The sequence below is a fragment of the Ovis canadensis genome, chromosome 8 (assembly GCF_042477335.2).
Source record: "Ovis canadensis isolate MfBH-ARS-UI-01 breed Bighorn chromosome 8, ARS-UI_OviCan_v2, whole genome shotgun sequence".
In the NCBI taxonomy this organism is placed as follows: domain Eukaryota; kingdom Metazoa; phylum Chordata; class Mammalia; order Artiodactyla; family Bovidae; genus Ovis; species Ovis canadensis.
In genome coordinates, this window is record NC_091252.1 from 93,443,547 (window position 1) to 93,465,702 (window position 22,156).

The window sequence follows — 22,156 nt, forward strand, 5'->3', positions numbered from 1 at the left end:
CTGTTTCCTGGAGTGAAGAGGAAGGAGGCGCTGACCATGGATTCCTGGTTGGACCATTGGCCACACGTCTCCCCTACTGGGAGCACAGAGAGCGACTGTGATTCCTCCACTGACAGTTGACTGATTGAGGCTTCCCATCTGTATCGAGGAATGCTTGGTTTAGAAACTAAGGCCACATCATAGAGGGAAGACATTTGTGATGGTTGCATTAACCTAATTACCTGAAAATTGCTGAAGTATGTGTTGATAATGTATTTTTTTTTTCTAAGTCACAAAGTGGGGCTTCACCAGCTTTGGCGTATGGTGGTCCTGGAGTTGCCCTTTTCACTTCTACCTAGATGGCCTTTGACAGTGTGCTTAGGCACTGTTTAGTCATCAATCACAGCACCCACTCATAGGATGCTGTGAAAATTAAATGCATCTTTGTTTCAGGTCCCTAAGCCTATTCGTGAAAAATGTTAGTTCCTGCCTTTATAGACACAAATATTATGTCAAATGCCAAGCAGATAAAATGGCTTTGACGACTAAAATTGAGAAATTCTACCATCAGATAATTAGAGTGTAGACTTGATGCCCAATTTCCAATTAAATTCAGATGCCTGTGAGAAGCTGATAAATCCTGAACAGGAATGGACTTGACACCGTGTCCCTGGTTTTCATATCAGCTCTTTCATTACGTATGGGGCACACGATCTTGTTTGGGGCCCTCTTGTGTTGTTTTTTCCCATTTTCTGCTTCTGTGATCTTAGAGAAGTAACTAATTTAGGAAATATAGGCGTAGAAAAGGAAGTTCAGTATTATTTTTAATGCTATGGATTTTAAGGAAATTATTTCTTTTCTGATCTCAAAAAGCTACCAAGACCATTTTTAATATTTTTTTCTTATTTAAAAAGTAATTTTTAAGTAATTTAAAAATTATTTTTAGGAGTCTACACTCTGTAATTTTTCTCTTCTCTTTCTCTCCACCACCTTCCCATCCCCTTTCCTTCCTTCCACAAAGAAAGGGTTTAAAAAAGAAGAGGCCTTAAACAGTCAGGCTCTGGGCTCTTATTTCCAGAGTGCCCTCTAAGAGCCTGCCTTGCTGTCCACACTGCCACGCACTCTCTTTGTCTGCCGCCGGCTTCCTCCTTTTCTCAAGCCTTAGGGGCATTTGTCAATGGGAATCTACAAATGGCATTTTTAATTTCCATTTCTTGGATTACTAGGGAGGTTGATGGCCATTTTACTTTCTCCTTCTGAGTTAAGGTCCTTTCCTGCCCTTGGTGGAGGGGTGGGGATGGGCATCTGCTTTGTCCTGTTTTATAGCTTCTGAACTTTGAGATGTGTGATCCAAACACGGCTTTCTCAGCTTCCTGCACACCCCACCCCTCCCACCGCCACATCAACCATGTATTAACGGAAACCCCCTGGACTTTGGCCTGTGGTGTGCTCTTATCTTCAGCCTTCATTGCTATTGACATTTTTTTCTTTCTGTGTCATTATGAGGGTTCTAATGGGAGGCTGGGAAGAAAGTATCAGACTTGTTTAGCCCACTCCTATGCAAGCCCCACCATGAAGACTTGACTTTTTAATGCCACTCGCGATAACCTCAAACCCCGGGGCATAAAAGTTGGCATTGCCTGATTCCAGAAAGACTATTCTGTTAAGTCATTAACAGACAAAGGCTCACTGGTAAATGTTTCTTTCTTATTATTTTGCATAAAAGATGGAAATATTTTCTTGGGAAATTAAAAGAGGGGAGGAAATTACATGTTTGGTGGTATCTAGCACAGGATTAAAGAACTACTGTGGGGAAATAAAGAGATTTAAGACTATCTGTAGGAAATGCCAGAATGACTTATTGATATTCACTTCATTATTAACTTCACTTCTATTTGCAGTGTTTTAATAGGCAGTGTTTTCTAGCTCCCCGGTTTAATTTTAATGGCTCTTCTCCGGCATATGGTTGTGCATAAACTGTTTTCTTTTTCCATATTAGTTCCTTATATGTGTCTTTTTTTACACATGAAAAAATTGCATTTTCTGGTGGTCATTGTTCCTGTAAGATTCTCACGTTTCCTTGAGCACAGTCTTTAGACCACAGAGAAGTAGCTGAAGTTTTAGTTAAGTAGTAACAGAACCCAAACAAATAGTTCATAAGTTTTCCTTTCAGCCAGAAGAATCTCTGTATACTACTTTTTTAGTTGGGGGAAGTCACAGGTAGAAAGAATGTTCAGGATTTATTTCATGCATTGATGCTGCTCTATGACTGTAGAAAGAAGAATATTCCATTTTATTTGGCATAGGTAACTTCCAAATCTAGTCTGTGCCTGACAGACCCGTGTGTGTTCATGAGCTAGTGGTGTGTAACAAACGACCCCAGAATTTAGTAGCTTAAAACAACAGACATTTATTATCTTATAGTTTCTGAGTCAGAAATCCAGTTAGCTGCATCGTCTGGGGCAGGACTAGAGCCGCCTTTGTCTCCACGCTACTTGGAGGGGAGTGTCTGCTCCCAGACTCACTTTGTGCTTCTTGGCCAGCGGCCACCCTCATGACCTTGACCCCATGAGCCTCTCCATGGGACAGCTCACAGCATGATTCCAGGCCTCCCTCAGAGAGAGTCAGCAAGAGACAGTGAGCAAGCGGGGGAGTTGCTGTCTGTTTTGTAACTTCATCTTGAAAGTGATACCCCACCACTTGTTATTTCTAGAAGTCACTATGGCCACCCCCAAGTCAAGGGGAGCGTGAATATGAGAGGCAGGGATCTCTGGAGCCTTCCCGGGCGCTACCTCCTTGCCATGTAAGGACTTCTCTCTGTGGAGTTTCAATTACGATTCTGGGCATCAGAAGGCATGAAAGTATTGCCCCCTCTAGTCCCACCGCTGTTTCTGGATGTGGGGGAAGGGACTTTCCTGCCAGTTAAAGCCACAGGGTTAGTGACTGCTTTCAGACTGTCCCCACACACATCTCTCTCTCACAGACTCCTGAGGAACTGGCCGACTGGCCCACTCACCCATGCTTGCAGTGGCCACCAGTCACTTCTCTGTTTGAATTCCTCTTTGAGCTTGGAAGCCCCAACCTTCTTCTTCCCAGCCCCCCTGGCCTCTGAAGCAAATGGACAGCTGTCAGGGGCTTTTACGGTAAACTGCATGGAAGCCAGCTGGACTAAACCAAAATGAGGAACAGCGGCTAAGTGTGGAAATTACAGAAATGCACACAAGGGCAAGGCTAGCTCTCCTAGGAAGAAGGGGATAATATTGAGGGAGAGGTCCAGAATTGGCCTGCCATGCAGGAGACTCAAGAGACGCCGGTTTGATGCCTGGGTTGGGAAGATCCCCTGAAGGAGGAAATGGCACCCACTCCAGTATTCTTGCCCCTATCCATGGACAGGGAGCCTTGTCCCTGGGGTCGCAGAGTTGGACACGACTGAAGTGACTTAACACGCATACACGCACAGTATAGAGCCGGAGGCTCTGCTAAGGGTCTTCCACACAGTGACTCCTCCTCTCTCACACAAGCACTACCAGGGCCTGTCATCCCCTGTTGTTTGCGTTATTCCAGTTTAACCCCTAAGGAAACTGAGACCCCAGAGAAGAAGTCCCTTGGTCAGGTTGACACAGTAACTTCCAGACTTAAGAGCAGAAGCCAGTCGGTCCAATTCCAGGCCCAAGGCCTTCCCACAACCCTGCGGGGCTTTTCCCGGCAGCCCTCTGGACCTGACTGCTGGTTCCCAGGTGGAAGTGGGTCACGGTCTTGTCTGAACCGTGAGTCTGCTCGGTCTCACCAAGGTGAAGTTCTCAGGCTCCAGGCAAGGCTGTGGGGAGGGGATGGTGCCCTCCTCAGTTTCCTCCAGAACCTTCTTTGCTCTTTCAGGTTCACCTCAGGGCTCTTTTCCTTCTTCACACACAGGAGGCCTTTCAACATCCAGGCGTCTTGCCCACCCTCAGGCTCAGCATGGACAAGGAAGGGGCTTCATGCCTGCCCCTCCCTCAGGATTCTGTGAGCCCAGCCTTGGGTTGGACCCATGTGTGTGCACCAGCGCTCCACTGAGGGGGCTGGTTCCACTTCCTAAGACCTGTGGGCAGACCTCACGGCCGAGTTAGCCAACAACCACTGGAGGCCCCCAGCCAGGCAGGCGTTCAACTTTGTTTGCAGGCTGGGGTGTGCACTCCTGTGTAAGGAGATGGGTGCACGCGTACCTCCCTCCCGAAGAGGAGCAGAGCCGTTCATAAGACTTTGGGGTCACGAATCCTTTGACGAATCTATGGCCCGAGTAAAGGCTCAGCCTCCTCTTCTTCTGCCGGGCGCCTGGGCTGAGCATCAATCCCCATCACCAGGGCAGCTTCCTGGGGCCCCCACCTCCTCCCAGACCTGCGGTCCTCCTGACCCCCACGCTGCTTCCCGCACCCAGGAGGGGCTGAGCTATCAGCTTGTTGGCAGAACAGCCTCTACTGAGATTTCTTTGCTCACTTTACCTGTTTGCCTAGTTTCATCCCAGACATCCTATTCAAGAACACAGCATCTTGGCAAAGCCTGCTATTGCATTGAGACCACATTAAGATCCTTCCATCTTGCTCAGCCTCTTACATCTCACTCAGGGAAGAAGAGGAGGCAAACACCAATGGAAACTTCAAGAAACGGGCCAGAATAAGCCGACTGCCAGGAGATTTTTGTCCCTGGACACGCAGGCACAGCCAGAGCGTCTAGAATCTTCTTTTCGGTGTCCCTGCTTGGGGAGCTCTGCTGTTCGACATCATAAAGTCTCAGGGGCACTTAAGGTGTGAAGCGATGGCCTTCTATTTGGCAGTCACGTGCAGACAGCACTGTCAGGCGGGTGTCTCTGGAAATCTAGAATACCATCCCCAGAACCTGACACTTCTTTTGGGCTCCGCTAATTCTACTGACAAGTTTAACCCCCCTGGACGATGTAGGGCCCAAAATCTGGATGATGAAGACCTGGTCCAGTGGGAGATGTTGGCGTCTGATCTTCTCCCCTCCCCCTCGTCTCACTCTCCAGCTCCCCGGTTGACCCTCCAGCTTTGCCATCTGCTGGGCAAAAAAAAAACTCAAGGAATGCGGCCGCCGTCACTTAATTTATTGTACCGTTCATGACAGTAAACATCCTCCAAAAATTCCATCAGGAGAGCCAGGCATGGTTTCCTTTGCCTGAATTCCTGTTAGGGACTCTTTTATTAAATACTTTTTTCCCAGATGTGTCTCTGCCGTCTCCCTTAAGGTTGTCTCCACGATTTCCCCCAGAACTAATGAACTTCATTCTGCCTTTTGACCCCCTCTTTTAAAAACTTATCTAATAGCCATGTTTGCCCCTGGGCAGTCCTCAGGAACCTGTTCTATTTTAAAATGAACTGAAAAGATTTTTATCTCAGAAGTGCGTGGCTTAAAAGAAAACAAGAGACAACATGAAAGTCTAACCCCAAAAGAGTGTCATTGGAAAGGCACAGTTAGATGGCAGTTGAGGCATTAGCTGGCCAACAGCAACATGGTATTTTTCTGCTTGTCTTTTTTTCTAGTGAGTTCCAAGAGTTTCAGAAAGAGAGTATCATGGGACTTAGTAGTAGGCAGACTTCCAGGTGTTACCTGGCACCTGTATCTTCTGAGGTCCTCTGTCTCACTGTCTTGACAGGAGTGTGTGTTACAGTATGTTCAGTTCCGCACTGGGCTTCTTGTAAGTGGGGGGCTTTGGGCTTTCTGCACACCACCCTCTTCTCACAGGAAGCAAGTTACTTCTTGAGCATAACCTGGCAATTTTAGGAAGATTCTCTTTTTTTCATAAATGAAAATTTAGCATTATAACTGTCAGAATCTACCCCCCCCATTATATATAATGGATATATCCATTATATCCATGCAAAATCCACAATTTTACATAATACTGAAGCAAAACTAACTAGTACTATCTCTGTGTGGCATAGGGTATTTTGAAATAGCCAGAACAGTCTTAAGCATTTGCGGTCAAAGCTTGATTAACAGGGACTCCGGGAACACAAGCTCTGGTCTGTGTAGAAACTATGGAGCTGGTTATTTAGCAACTGGAATCGGGAAGCAGAGCCCAGGTTCTTGACCTTGGGGCGCTAAGGTGTTAGTCCCCCATTCATTTCACTGAAGCTCAGGGAGTGTCCTGAGCCATGTAGGGACCTGTGAGTGCCTAGAAGCGCAGAAACCAACAGGTGGGCTCTGGCCCCTGCCCTTGTGTCCTGCACATGCGTGGACCTGGTCCCACACCCCTCTCAGCCGCCCACACCTTTCCTTGGATGGAGTGGCCACTTCCCACTGCTCACGCCCCACGTGTTGGGGCTCCATCCTCTGCTCACAGCAGCCAGGATCCTGTGCTTAGCTATCTTTTTGGCAGGACAGCGAATCGTTTCCTTTCCTGCCCATCTGGTGACAATCCATCACAGACAGGTACCGTTGCCCATGACTCCTGAGCCTCCATTCACCCCAAACTGGGCAGGGCACCTTCCAGCTGAATCAAGTTTCAGGTTTTCTAGGCATCTTAATTTTATAGAATGAGGGTAACTGAGATCATTATAAAAAGGTGGAATCTTTTAAAAACTGTATTCCCTTATGGCTTAGATGGTAAAGAATCTACCTGCAATGCAGGAGACCTGAGTTCAGTCCCTGGGTTAGGAAGATGCCCTGGAGAAGAGAACGGCAACCCACTCCAGAATTCTTGGCTGGAGAATCTCATGGACAGAAGAGCCTGGTAGGTTACAGTCTATGATCTTGCAAAGAGTCGGACGTGACTGAGTGACTTCACACTTTCACTACCAAGAAAATGTGGAGGGTACAAATCAGAGATACAGACCTCATTGGGGGTTAATTGAGATGATGGGCTGTCATGCACAGGATTTAAAGACAGCAACATCTGATTTGAATGCTGGTTCTGAAACTTCAGTTGTGTGTATGTGTGTGTGTGTGTGTGCGCACTCAGTAGTGTCCAACTATTTTGCGACCCCATGGACTGTAGCCTGCCAGGATCCTCTGACCATGGAATTCTCCAGGCAAGAATATTGGCGTGGGTTGCTATTCCCTTCTCCAGGGGATCTTCCTGACCCGGGGATCAAACCTGTGTCTCCTCCATTGGCAGGCGGACTCTTTACCACTGCACCACCTGGGATGCTCCTAGCTGGACGGCCTTGGTAACATTAGTGATGCTCTTAGGGCTTAGTTTCCTCATCTGTAAAATGGTCTCAGTAATACCAAGGTCAGAGTCTTTTTTGTAGAGTGTACATGAAATTTAAAGTGAAGCTGTTTGAAGTGTAGATACTTGATCAAAAAAGGTTTGAAGTGTAGATACTTGATCAAAAAAGGTAAATTTTCATCCTCTCCCTGCAGTCTCCCTGTCCTGCTGCTTGTTACTGTAAAAGCTGTGCAACCACGTCTGTGTGTCTAGCAAGAGCAGACCTTCAGAGTTTATCAGTCCGTTCTGACCTTGTCTTCTGATCGGCTGGATAATTACACGGTGGGAGTCCTCCCCACCACTGGTGAAGAGACATGCATTTATTTTTTTTTCTTCTAGTGCAAAAGCATTTTCTTTACAAAGGAGCATAGTCAATACTGCAGGCAGCATTTTGGTGGTGGAAACAGGCCTTGTCTGTCAATGAACACGAAGTGTTGCCCCTTTAGACCAGGGGAAGATTAAATCCGCAGCCCCCAATAGCAAAAACCCAGTGAATTCCACATTGCTTTCTTTCCTACTAAACATAGGCACCTAAAGCTGTCTCTGCCTCATGGCCCCCAGCTTGGTGTCAAAATGTTCATGGGCTTGTTAATATGTTCACCTTATTTTGTGTTCATTTCTCTTCTTCGGTGGGGGGGAGGGGGGGCGGTGGTGGTGGTGGGACTTTTTTTCTTAAAACACATATGCAGCATTTTGCTTCTCCACTCAAAAGAACCATAGTTCCATTTTATAGAAGTATTATGTACTATTTTTCAAATTATGGTTTCTCTGCCATTGAAAATGACATTGTTTTTTGAGTTTACGAGTGAAATAGCTTAACCATCCAAACTCACACGCATCTCTGTCTAAATGGTTGGCTGCTTCTAACCTGTATTTATCCTCTATTATCTGCTTCTAAGAGGTTTGTGATGATGGGTATGTTAAAAACCACTCTTTGGTTCCTCTGCAACCTTAGGAAAATATTAAAAAGGAAGATTTACTTGGTAATTCACCTTCCTTTGCAAAAGGAGGAAGGTGCCCTCTTTCTGTTCTGGTAATGGGGGGAAATTAACCATGACATCTGGGTGAAGAGAGCTTTAGCAGAGGAGGAGTGGGAGCACGCGGAAATGAGTGCCTGCTCGGCTCCATGGAAGATTTCTTTAACTTTTCAACCGCACAGCAATCTTTGCTACAGATTGCCTTGCAGTTCACCACCCACAGCATGGATCCAGGTCTCTCAGGTCTGCTGTGATGATTATATCAAATTCAACTCAGCAAATGTTTGCAGAGTGGCTACTCTGCAGCAACAAGTGTCTGGGGGCTGGGGATACAGCAGTGGCTAAACAACCTGCAAAGACCCCTCCTGAGAGGTTGCCCCTGTAATGGGGTCCAATCTGGGCAGGTCTGAGAAGGCTTCATCTCACCCCATGTCAGTCAGCCATTTTCAACGTAGTTGCTTCGTGCTTGGTCGTGCCTGACTCTTTGCAACCCCATGGACTATAGCCCAGCAGGCTCCTCTGTGCATGGAATCTTTCAGGCTGGAGTGGGTTGCCATTTCCTGCTCCTGGGAATCCTACCAACCCGGAGATCGAACCTGTGTTTCTTGTACCTCCTGTATTGCGGGGTGGCTCCTTTAAAGCTGAGCCACTAGGGAAACCCATGGAAGGCCTGGAAACTATATACACAGTGATGGGTTTGGGGGCTCCATGTCCTTGTTGATGTCCTTCCTATTTGGCGATCTAATTCCTACTTAGCCATCAACACCCCATGCAGAAACCTTCTCCGAGTCCATCCAGGCCCACTGCACTGGTCCCCTTCACTTTCCCTCTTTGTGCTCTGTTATCTCTCACCTAACTTGCTGTTTTGTTTGTAGTTGACTCACTTGGGGTCTGTCTGTCTTACTGGAGAGTGAGCAGCTTGAGATCAGGGCTCTGGCCTTGATCTGCGTCCATTCCTGGCATTCAGTCCAGAGTGTTGGCGTGTAGCGGGTCCTCAATAAAAGTGTGTGAAGTGACTGAGTAAAGGAGCGAATAACGCTCAGGGACATGGGATACCCACTGTATCCGTGGTTCTTGCTTTCTATCTTTTAAAAAAATTAATTTGTTTTTTAACTGAAGGATAATTGCTTTACAGAATTGTGTTGGTTTCTGCCAAACATCAACATTTCTGCCAAACATCAACACTCTCTTTCTTTGTAGATAGCTTCCCCAGTGGCGCTAGTGGTAAAGAATCTGTCTGCTAATGCAGGAGGCATTAGAGACATGGGTTCAGTCTCTGGGTCTGGAAGATCCCCTGGAGGAGGACATGGCAACCCACTCTAGAATTCTTGCCTGGAGAATCCTGTGGACAGAGGAGCCTGCAGGGCCAGCGTCCATGGAGTCACCAAGAGTCGGGCACGACTGAAGCAACATAGCACACACACATCTTTGTAGAAACTTTCCAAAACTCACACAAAGGCCAACGTATTCTGACTTAGTACTACTTTATAACACCCAAGACCATTTTCCACAGCAGTAACTTCTGGACACTGGAGGGAGAGGACTTGGCCCAGTGTGACGGTCATGGCAGAGGCCTCAGAAATGCATAAAACCTTGTTCTCTGCTTTACCAAACTTGGGAGGGCGACCAATGCTCTAGGGGTGGAGCTCCTCAGAGCTGAAGCCCTGGGAGTAGCAGGGCTATTCCCTGCTAGTATGAGGGAGGAGAAAACAGGCTGCACAAACTGCAATGATACGCCGAGTGGTCCCGCAGCATCGCACCCGAGGCATCCCTGGGTCACATCCCAGGAGAGTGCCTGATGCCCCAAGGGTCTCAGGACAGGAGGAGAAGGCTCTCTGATGTTCACCGTGCAGTCTCAAAAGAGGACAGGGCTTCTTCATCCCACATAGGTTTCCTTGAACACATGATGATTAAACTAGTTTGAAGTTAGTTGAAAATGTTCCTATGTTGAATTATCCGTTCCCCAACAATGCTTATAACTGAGATATCCAGCCTTTGGATGCAACTCCAAGAACACTGGGTGTTCAGGGGTTGAATTTGCATAGCTTTTCATTCCCTCTCCTTCCCCAAGGCCCCCTTCCGCTTCCTGCTCCCCTTGGACCCACCCCGACCCAAGGAAAGAGAAAAGGAAAAGCCTTCGCTGAGTCTGAAGCTCTGGATCTGCAGAGGGTTTGCTGGGCACCTGTGACTGACGCCTGTGTTCCTGCCTCTCAGGCTTCTCTCAACTGCGTCTCTGAGGTCATTTTTCTTCTTGTTCCTGCAACATAGGAACACCAGGGTGCAGTGTCTCTTCCTTTCATCTGTAAATATGCAGTGTAAGGTAGAAATCTACAAGGATAGTGGAAGAACTTCGCAGTCACACTCCTGTAAGAAACTGCCTACAGACTAGCGCTGAGATGGGAGATAACTTGAGTTTCCTATTCTTGAATGTATGATACCCCATACCTCACAACACGCCAATCTGACAAGAGGCAACCTGCAGAAATCAAGGACTTTAGCCTTTTGAGGCTTTGATCTAACCTAGACCATGCCTTATTGTCGAGCATCTTTTCTATTGATCATTGGTTTTTTAAAATCACAGGTAGATTTTAATATTTTGTTAAACCTCCCCTTCTTTTTCAGTTCCATGAGTATTTATACACTTACATTAAAAAAAATTTTTTTTGGTAGCCCTGGGTCTTCATTGCTACAAGAACTTTTCTCCAGTTGCGATGAGCGGGGGCTGCTCTCTGTTGCGATGCTCAGGCTTCCCATTGCAGTAGCTTCTCTTATTGTGGAGCACAGGCTCCTAGGGCCACGGGCTTCAGTAGTTGCAGCACGTGGGCTCAGTAGTCGCGGCTCCCGGGCTCTCGAGCACAGGCTCAATAGTTGTGATGCACACGGCTTAGTAGCTTCACAGCATGTGGGATCTTCTTGGATTGGGGATCGAACCCGTGTCTCCACATTGGTAGATTTTTTTTTTTTTTTAACCACTGAGCCACTAGGGAAGCCCTATACACTTGCTTTTAATAATACATTTTTCCACTGCAAAAACAAGCCCTGTTTGATTAAGAAATATAAATTTCTTGGCCACAAGAGAAACCACTGCAGTGAGGAACCCGCACACCGCAGCTAGAGAGTGGCCCCCCTTGCCGCAACTAGAGAAAGCCCAAAGATGTAACCTATGGGTGCCTGGAGCTGGCTCCACCACACAGTCTCTGAATAAGTATCTGTTGAATGAACTGAAAACACAGGATAATAGGAAGTAGACTCGGGACGATCCTGTGTTTGTTTCAAGCATACATTTATATTCATAACTGGAAGAATATACCCTAAAGTATGACCTTGTTTTCCACGGGGAAAAGTGTTGAACCTGTGTCCCCTGAATCGGCAAGCAGATTCCAGGGAAGTTCCTGACCTGCTGATTTCTTATGGGTTCTGGGAGGCACCGAAAACAAGATGATGGCATTACTGTGGACATACTCCCTCTGAAAATGACACCAACAGCTGTGTGAGTGAGGACTCCAGTGGATGTATGGTTGCCGTGCCTAGGTGACCCCGTTAGGTCATTAAAGAACCAGTTTGGGGACAGAGAGATACTGACTTTCTTCTCCGTGATCCACATGGAAGCCTTTGGCTCCCCGGAATTTTGAATCAAATGCAAAATCATTTAACCAAAAAAGTTGGAAACGCCACAATTTCCCCTAACCATCCCTTGTACATTCTCAATAGTAAATGGGGAAAGGGGGCTGTTTACACACTGGGATTTGAAGCCTGTATTTTTAAACTAAGGCTCCCTTGGGTTCTGTGTCTATAAATAGACCTGTCTGGGTGGTCTGCGAGGCCCTGAATTAAGAATAATGACACTGCTTTTGTCACACAGGCGCTCCACAGGCTTCAGGCGAGACTGTGCTGTACAGAACCTTGCCTGTTGGAACCACATGTGGCCGGGAGGCCTGGGGAGAAAGCAGAGTCCTTAGTGACTGTCCTCTCCTCGGGAGAGAGAGCTTTACCACCTCTTCCCTTAATGAGCCTGGAAACTGCTGCTTCTGATGAGGGAGCCGCAGCCTAACACAGAGATGGTCCACGAGTCTCTGATGACACCGGGAGTCATCCTCGCGTTTCTGCCTGGAGTTCTCCTCTCCCTATTCTTCCTCTCGGGGTTTAAGCTTTCCCTTCCAATCTCTTTGGTTTCTGTTTTTTCCCTTTGGTCCCGCGTCCATTTATTTCAACTCCCTCCTTCGTATAGCATTGGTAGATTCATCACTACATGCAGCTGGTGAGAAAGGGCTTCAAACAATGGGTGCAGCCGTGGGGTGTCTTGAAGGGGGTTGTTGTTTTCAGTCTCAACCGACTCTTTCGACCCCGTGGACTGCAGCATGCCAGACTCCTCTGTCCTCCACTATCTCCCGGAGTTTGCTCAAACTCCTGTCCATTGAGTCAGGGATGCTATCTAACCGTCTCGTCCTTGGCCATCCCCTTCTCCTTTTGACTTCAGTCTTTCCCAGCATCAGGATCTTTTGCACTGTATAAAATCATCTCTTTTTTTCCATTCTAGGGTGTGAATGGATGTTATTTCTGAGACCACTTCTTTTCTCTATTTGTTTCCAACTAATGTGCTTATCTTTGCCCTGTAGTGCTACATTTATTTCTAAATACGTGATTAAGGAACAAATTATAAAAGTAATGGTGTTTATGTCCCTGCCTATAAATGAAAAATAACATTTATTTTAGAATGACTCATACGAAAGGGAGAAAGATCGTTTTTATTACCACCCTCATAATGCTGCTCTGTTATTACTTTAGACATGTGAGTCACTGGCTCAGATTATTTCATTTTGTGATCACTTGCCTTAGCTATTTATTACTGAAATGCATTGCAATCTAAAGTCTGACATTTAAAATAATCGCTGAACTTTGTGATTTCTAAAATATGGAGACTTCCTTCATGAGAATGCAACATCAATAAAGCAAGGCCACGCCCTCCTTGGTATCAGTTTTAATTGTGTGCCTCATTTCTGCGTATCAGTTCAGTTCAGTTCAGTTCAGTCGCTCAGTTGTGTCGGACTCTTTGTGACCCCACGAATTGCAGCCCGCCAGGCCTCCCTGTCCATCACCAACTCCCGGAGTTCACTCAGACTCATGTCCATCGAGTCGGTGATGCCATCCAACCATCTCATCTTCTGTCGTCCCCTTCTCCTCCTGCCCCCAATCCCTCCCAGCATCAGGGTCTTTTCCAATGAGTCAACTCTTCGCATGAGGTGGCCAAAGGACTGGAGTTTCAGCTTCAGCATCAGTCCTTCCAATGCACACCCAGGACTGATCTCCTTCAGGATGGACTGGTTGGATCTCCTTGCAGACCAAGGGACTCTCAAGAGTCTTCTCCAACACCACAGTTCAAAAGCATCAATTCTTCAGTGCTCAGCTTTCTTCACAGTCCAACTCTCACATCCATACATGACCACTGGAAAAACCATAGCCTTGACTAGAAGGATTTTGTTGGCAAAGTAATGTCTCTGCTTTTGAATATGCTACCTAGGTTGGTCATAACTTTCCTTCCAAGGAGTAAGCATCTTTTAATTTCATGGCTGCAGTCACCATCTGCAGTGATTTTCTAGCCCCCTAAAATAAAGTCTGACACTGTTTCCACTGTTTCCCCATCTATTTGCTATGAAGTGATGGGACCAGATGCCATGATCTTCGTTTTCTGAATGTTGAGCTTTAAGCCAACTTTTTCACTCTCCTCTTTCACTTTCATCAAGAGGTTTTTTAGTTCCTCCTCACTTTCTGCCATAAGGGTGGTGTCATTTGCATATCTGAGCTTATTGATATTTCTCCTGGCAATCTTGATTCCAGCTTGTGTTTCTTCTAGCCCAGCATTTCTCATGAGATACTCTGCATAGAAGTTAAATAAGCAGGGTGACAATATACAGCCTAGACATACTCCTTTTCCTATTTGGAACCAGTCTGTTGTTCCATGTCCAGTTCTCACTGTTGCTTCCTGACCTGCATACAGATTTCTCAAGAGGCAAGAATAGTTATTCTTGTGTTTATGCTTTCATATGTACAGGACAGAACAAAAATGTCAAACGTAGGGGGGTCATGAGCTACAGTTAACGGGAATTTTTTTTTTGTATGTGTATCCATTTGCCAGCAAAATATTAAAAGATGACTCAAATTGTTTTGCTATGGGAAAAAATTCTCTACTTTTTTGTTGTTATTGTTATGTAATATTATTAATATTACATGTTTATTGTGTCTTTCTGCTTACCTTCCTATACTTCAAAGGGCCATTCACATTGACAAGTAGATTCTACGTCTATTATCAATTGCGAAAGATTTTCCAAAGGCCACATGATCTTAATGTCTCTGTTACATCTTGTTAATATTGTTTCATTTTGTTTTATTTTTGTCTTCAAGTAAAGCTAATCTCCCAAAGAATGTCCTGTGAGGAAACAGAGAGCCCTAAACACCCAATAATGAACTCCAGATTTTCTATGTGAAATGTTTAAGACATTAGTTTAGTTCCAGGATTTTAACACAAAGTATCAATTTTAACCACCAGTAAATTCTAACCTGAGAGCCATTCTCTAAATAGAAATATAGAATTAATGAGAGTATTGATTCTGGAAAGGTCAGAATCTGGTGGTAAAATAATTTTGTCATGTGTGCTAAGTAGCTTCAGTCATGTTGAACTCTCCGTGACCCTATGTATTGTAGGCCTCCAGGCTCCTCTATCTATGGGATTCTTCAGGCAAGAATACTGGAGTGGGTTGCCATGCCCTTTTCTAGGGCCTCTTCCCTACCCAGAGATCAAACCCAGGTCTCCTGCATTGCAGGCAGATTCTTTACCATCTGAACCACTAGGAAATACATTAATTGCATAGTCTCTGATAATATAGCATCTAGAAAATGGCTCTATCCTTCATGTATAGACATCAAAATACAAATAATTCTTTTTTCTTAAAGATTTGAGAAGATTGCTATTAGAACTGAAAAAACTCCCTGTAACCTTTTTCCAGTGCTGTATGGTCTAATTATCACCTGGAAGGACCCTTCTTTACCTCTGATGTAGAGTGAGTTGACAGTTTGTAGTAGATATTTAACCATCGTATCTAAAGGCAAACAGCTCACTGATGTATATCACAGGAGCGGGATTATTATACAAACTTTTCATCATGATAGCCTTTGTTTTGTCTGGTGCTAAATTAACTCATTTCTTTTATGTTATGAAAATGCATGCTTTCAGATTCTTTTTTTTCTCTCCTGCACTTTCTCATTGAGCTTTATGAAGACAAAGATGCTTGTAGCCAGTTACCCACCCGGCTCTGGGTTGTATGTAGGTCACAATTCTTCAGACCGAAAGAGAGGACTCCATTTGGTGTTTATATCTTTGGCAGCTGCACCCTCGTCTTGTATCAGATCCAGGCCCTCGGGGGAAGGCGTCTTCCTCATCACAGATGGCTCTCAGAATCGGAGATCCCAGCCACGGTTGCTCAGAAATGTGAAGGGCCGTTTTCAAGTTGTCTGAGCTCGAGCTAAGAATTTTCTTTGCCGCTCACAGTGGTTCAGCTATTAGGTCGCACCAGTGGCTATGGGTTGGCTGAGATTTTCCCATCGGTCTTGGCTCCTCCTGGGGGTTTGGCAATCACCTTCCTGAGCTGGGTCTGCTTATTCCTGAGTCTTCACCAGCAGGACTGCAGATGCTCTCGGCTTTTTCTGAGCAGCAGCTTGAAGGTGTCAGTGTAGCCCTGATCTCCTTGTTTGCTTGGGGATCTGAATTCTTTTATACAAACCCATGCCCAAGACTCCAGTGAGTAACCGAACATTGTCCTTTGAAATACAGAGAGCGCCTGCTGTGAACATATGGTGTTTCATCTGCTAGAACTTTAGAGAGTGTTGCACACACTCAGCTCAGGTGCAGTCTTGCCTTTTCTCATGGGCAGAAGCATCCTAGATAGGACAGATCCTTAGCACCCGTTTGAAGGAGGTTCTAACAAGCTTAGAAGAGAGAGAAGCAAGTTCTGGACAGAGTACATTGTGATCTTGATGGTATGGCTGACTTGACTTCCCTGTAGTTTCCTCTATTACTGTAAAATTCAGTGACTAGGTCCCATTCATTCAACTACTCAACAAATACTTAACAAATACCTACCCTACGTGAGGCGTCATGCCCGGTGCTATGAAGGGCACATGGTAACCAGGGACTTCCAGTCCAGTGAGGTTCATGAGGCATGTCCACAAACAGCCACAAGTACCATCGAGAGCAGCAAACAAAGATACCAGGGAAGTTTAGAAAAAGAAACCAGCTCTTTGGCTTGGGGGTGAGCCAAGAAAATCTTGTCACCAGGTCTTTATGGAAACTTGAAAGTTGGGGAGGCTTTAACAAGGTGAGATGGGGGTGGGGGTGCTCCAGACCCCAGGGCTGGGTCACGGGCCCCTGTCTGGGAAGGTGGAGACAACGGGAGGCCTCCAGAGTCATCAACCTGGAGACGTGGCTGGGTGGCCCTGCGTCCAGTGCACTTGGGACAACGAGAAACCATTTAGGACATGTCTTACTCACTAACAGGGCTTCCCTGGTGGCTCAGGGTAAGAAATCTACCTCAGTGCAGGACACCTGGGTTCGATCCCTGGGTTGGTAAGAGCCTCTGGAGGAGGAAATGGCAACCCACTCCAGTATTCTGGCTTGGAAAATCCCATGGACAGAGGAGCCTGGCAGGCTACAGTCCACAGGGTCGCAAAGCGACTTAACGTTTTGACTTTGACGTGACTTACTCGTTAATGACATCTTGCTCTGGGAAGGCATACCTTTACGACTATGAGCAGGCAACCTCTGAGGTCAACCAAGTTACATTTCAGAACCAAAAGGGAAAAACGAAAACACTGAAGATCCACTAAATCTCCTTCACGGGAGGGTTCCAACAGCACCCAGGTCTCCATCCTGGGAGAGGCCAATGGAGCTCAAGGTGGGTCCCATCCTGTGGACTGGTCATCCAGGTCACGTTGTCCAGCTATGACCCGGCTGCAGCTGCTGAACAACTGTTCCAGTTGCTTCTTATTCAAACTCATCAATAATGAGAAGAGGAGAAAGCTGGCCTGTTGTGTTCTCTGCCCTTATTCAAACAGCCATTCGTCTGTTGAATTCTGAATTTAAATTCTAGAAAAATTCTCTCAACACAACTGATCATTTTTCTAACCATTTTATTAAAAAAAAAGAGGTACACCTAGAGTAGGTTCTTTAGACTAAAAACATTTTTGACTAATCTATATAAACCAAAATGTATTAGTATCAGGGTCAGTTTTATGCCTTCAGTTACGTATTGTGTTTATTTCTTTTCTAAAACAATCCTTTTATTTTATATTGCTGGATAGCCAATTAATAATCTTGTGGTAGTTTCAGGTGAACAGTGAAGGGACTCAGCCATGCATGTACATGTATCCTTTCTCCCCCAAACTCCCCTCCCTGAACTGTGTTGATTTCTGATTGTGGTACACTATCAGCAGCCTGGTGGGCTGCTGTCTATGGGGTCGCACAGAGTCGGACACGACTGAAGCGACTTAGCAGCAGCAGTAGCAGCACATTTTCAAGGCTTAATACAACTTCAGGTGGCTTTTTATATGACAGTAAGAGGAACAAAGATAATGCCATATTTTATGACACAAATGCTTTTTAATGATCTTTAGAGCCTGAGTTCCTTGCTATTAACTTGATTGACATCACAGTCAGAGATTTAATCAATAGCCTTGCAGCAGTTGATATTTATCACCAGCTCTTCACAGACATTCCATGTCGGAGTCCTCATTTACTTTAATGGACGTGCCCTGAGAAGGTGTTTATTTCTGTAGCCCGCAGCACTGCACCATATCCCAGAGCTGGGCCACAGTCCTGTGTGAAGGTTTCAGTGCAGTATTAAATGATTGTCACTTTATATTTAATATCTGAAGGGAAGATGGTCATTTGATGACAATTCTGCAGGACTGAGCCCCCTGCTCATCTCTTAAGCAAAGCTTTCCAACCCTTTCTCTTCCAGCTCCCTCTCTTTGTTTGGGGTTGAGTGTCTGAGGATCCTCCCCTGGTGAGGCAGACCATCTGGGAGGCACTTTGCACTCTGGGCGTTACTTTGCGCTCTGGGCGTTATTTTGCACTCTGGGTGTTACTTTGCGCTCTGGGCGTTATGACTCTGTGAGTCCATGAGGTGTTCCTTGATGCCCACCATGTCCCTAAATGTGACAACAGACTGACCGTGGTCCCTGCGGGGCCCATCCTTCACTGGGCTCCAGGCACCAGGCTGGTCTTCACTCTGCCTCTCACCACCTCTGCAGAGTGAGGGGGCAATGACGGTGGGTCAGGGCAGTGCTTAAAGCTGCCTTGGCTCCTGGGTCCCCGGAGCCGGCTGGCATAGATGTCCGTCTGTCGCAAGGGCACCTCTCCCCGACTCATCAAGACCCTGCCGCGTGTCAGTGCATTCACTGGGGACAGTGAAGGGGGTTTGAGAGTCAACTTGGGCCGTGTTTATCCGTTGGTAGCTCATCTTCTTCTGGAAGTGCACGTTCAGTTCAGTTCATTCGCTCAGTTGTGTCTGACTCTGTGACCCTATGGACTGCAGCTCACCAGTCCTCCCTTGTCCATCACCAACTCCTGTAGTTTACCCAAACTCATGTCCATTGAGTTGGTGATGCCATCCAACCATCTCATACTCTGTCATCCCCTTCTCCTATTTTCAATCTTTCCCAGCATCAGGGTCTTTTCCAATGAGTTAGTTCTTCAAATCAGATGGCCAAAGTATTGGAGTTTCAGCTTCAACATCAGTCCTACCAATGAACATCCAGGACTGATCTCCTTTAGGATGGACTGGTTGGATCTCCTTGCAGTCCAGGGGACTCTCAAGAGTCTTCTCCAACACCACAGTTCAAAAGCATCGATTCTCCGGCGCTCAGCTTTCTTCACAATCCAACTCTCACCTCCATACATGACTACCGGAAAAACCATAACTTTGACTAGATGGACCTTTGTTAGCAAAGCAATGTCTCTGCTTTTTAATATGCTGTCTAGGTTGGTCATAGCTTTCTGCCTGCCTACATCCTTTTAGTCCTTTTGGGAAACTGGTCCACCAGTATGTTCCCATATCTCATTAACCTCTTTTGGATAGATTAGGTCCAAAATATTGAAAAAAAAACACTTTCTTGCCTTTTGAGGGTGGCTTGCAGTTCTCTGCGTTCTGTGCCCTGAGCTGCCTGACCCAGGGAGGAAAGGCCGGGTCTAATGAAAACTGGTTCTAAGCCAGTGTCTCCTGTGTTAATATGATTCCAGGACTGGGTGGAGAATCATGTAATTCATGTGCTGTGTTCCCAACACAAAGGGTGCAAGCTCTGTGCATCTTACATCAATTATACAAGCAGGATTATTTTCATTTTTCTGCCAGTGTTTTTCCAAGCAGCCAAGGTTTATCTTAGCTAAGAAGGGAGGGTTAAACTGTCCATGAGAGAGAACTGCAGACCTCCTCAAATGTAGATATTTAACACAGATGAATTTTTAATGGAAATCAATTTTGCTTCTCCAAAGAAAAAAAAAAAGCCTGTAGGTTCTTGGAAAACACAGACTGCTTACTGTTATTACTGACATTGTATTTCTTTTCTTTCTCCCCTCCCTTCCTGCTTCCCCCACCTGTTGGCAGCTGCCCGTACCTAGCAGTGAAAATCACTCCTGCCATCCCGGTGGTCGGTGGCATTTTGTTCTTCTTTGTGATGGGGACCCTGCTGCGCACCAGCTTCAGTGACCCCGGCGTTCTTCCGCGAGCCACGCCTGATGAAGCCGCCGACCTGGAAAGGCAAATAGGTAACCCTGAAGGTCCGCCCTTAGCCTGTCTGTGGTCACTACCCACCTGTGCTCAGCCCCAGTGCGGGAGGACGGGCGAGGAGCCCTTGGAGGAAGGGCTGAGTCCCTAGGGAGGAGTCCCGATGTCTTCATTCACTTGGCCCGAGGATGACCTGAGTAGGAGGTGGGATGGAAAGTGGTTGGAGGTAAGGCCGACAGACTGGTGCGCTGGAGGTGGGCTGGTGGTACTGGCAGGCAGGCCGCCACCAGCCAGGCTCTCTGGAATCCGGGTGTCTGAGTCCGCTCTGAGAAGGGGCCTGCGAGGGCACTGCTGTGAAAGCTGTGGTTCTCGGTGGCTGCTCTTTCCTCTGCTTTCTAAAATATCAATCAGGAAAGGTTACACCTTAGACTCTGTCCTATTTATCCAGCCTAGGCTCCAGCATTTCTTTATTAAGGTTTGACAAAGATAATATGTTTCTGATATATATTGAGATGAATGGCTTTATTTTTCCTTAGATATTGGAAAGCCTGGGATTAAAAACTTACCGCAATCCATTTTAAAAATATTAAAAAACCAATCCCTATCCCTCATACAAAGAACCCTTAAAATCTCTTTTTTAATTAAAAAGAGAGCTCCCGCTTGCTCTTAAAAGTTTGCCTTTGTGAATGTATAGCTTTGCCGTGGTGCAACAATCATTTCACAAGCATGGCAGTGGTACTGTGGTGTCTCAGTGTGAATGTGAAGGATAGGTATGAAAAATCATTTGACAGAAATAGTTCTCTCCCAGTGGGCTTCCCTTCCCAGCCCACTCGGCTGAAAGACCCTCACTTTCCACTGTATAAAGAGGTACAAGTGTGAGTCTTGAAAAACAGTGCCTGCTTTGGTTCACTTCCCCAGATGCTGAAGTACAGTCATGTCCTTCTCTGAGCATCTGCCTTCATCCTTCATCCCTGGGAGGGGAGCAGTAAAGGGGTCAATAATGGGAGTGTGTGTGAGTTGTCTGCTGGGCTGCAGCCTTCTTGTGTCCTGAGGTAGGGAAGTAGGGAGACAATCTCTTAGCCACCACATATTGAGATTTGAACACAGGGCAATAATCTATAGTGTAAAGCCTTTGGTTTGCCATTCCCTTCTCCAGTGGACCACACTGTGTCAGACCTCTCTACCATGCCCCCCCACCCCGCCCCATCTTAGGTGGCCCCACAGGGCATGGCTTAGTTTCATTGAGTTAAAACTTTCTGTGATTATGGTTTCAGTTTGTCTGCCCTCTTGCAACACCTACCATCTTACTTGGGTTTCTCTTACCTTGTATGTGGGGTATCTCTTCATGGCTGCTCCAGCAAAGCGCAGCTGCTGCTCCTTACCTTGAATGAGGGGTATCTCCTCACCGCCACCCCTCCCGACCTTGAATGTGGAATAGCTCCTCTCAGCCCTCCTGTGCCCGCGCAGCCACCACTCCTTGGACGTGGGGTCGCTCCTCCTGGCCGCCGCCCCTGGCCTCGGGCGGGGGTATCTCCTCTCGGCTGCTCCTGCACTGTCGCAGCCTGGCACTCTTGGCCGCCACCCCTGACCTCAGACACGGAGCAGCAAATTTGGAAAACTCAGAAGTGGCCACAGGACTGGAAAAGGTCAGTTTTCATTCCAATCCCAAAGAAAGGCAATGCCAAAGAATGCTCAAACTACCACACAATTGCACTCATCTCACATGCTAGTAAAGTAATGCTCAAAATTCTCCAAGCCAGGCTTCAGCAATACGTGAACCGTGAACTTCCAGATGTTCAAGCTGGTTTTAGAAAAGGCAGAAGAAACAGAGATCAAATTGCCAACATCCGCTGGATCATCGAAAAAGCAAGAGAGGTCCAGAAAAACATCTATTTCTGCTTTATTGACTATGCCAAGGCCTTTGACTGTGTGGATCACAATAAACTGGACAATTCTGAAAGAGATGGGAATACCAGACCACCTGACCTGCCTCTTGAGAAACCTACATGCAGGTCAGGAAGCAACAGTTAGAACTGGACATGGAACAACAGGCTGGTTCCAAATAGGAAAAGGAGTACGTCAAGGCTGTATATTGTCACCCTGCTTATTTAACTTCTATGCAGAGTACATCATGAGAAACGCTGGGCTGGAAGAAGCATAAGCTGGAATCAAGATTGCCAGGAGAAATATCAATAAGCTCAGATATGCAGATGACACCACCC

General features: G+C 46.4%; 1 protein-coding gene across 4 annotated transcripts in view; it reads left to right on the forward strand.

The window, feature by feature from the left end:
* ZDHHC14 (zinc finger DHHC-type palmitoyltransferase 14) overlaps window positions 1–22,156 on the forward strand; it is a 289,684-nt gene that overhangs the window by 150,964 nt on the left and 116,564 nt on the right. For 2 of the 4 annotated variants that reach the window (XM_069598801.1, XM_069598803.1), the window contains exon 2: window positions 19,815–19,987. In XM_069598801.1, the coding sequence (XP_069454902.1) occupies window positions 19,815–19,987 (173 nt within the window). The remainder of the gene's footprint in view (window positions 1–19,814; window positions 19,988–22,156) is intronic. The other 2 variants (XM_069598802.1, XM_069598804.1) reach the window with 1 other exon arrangement.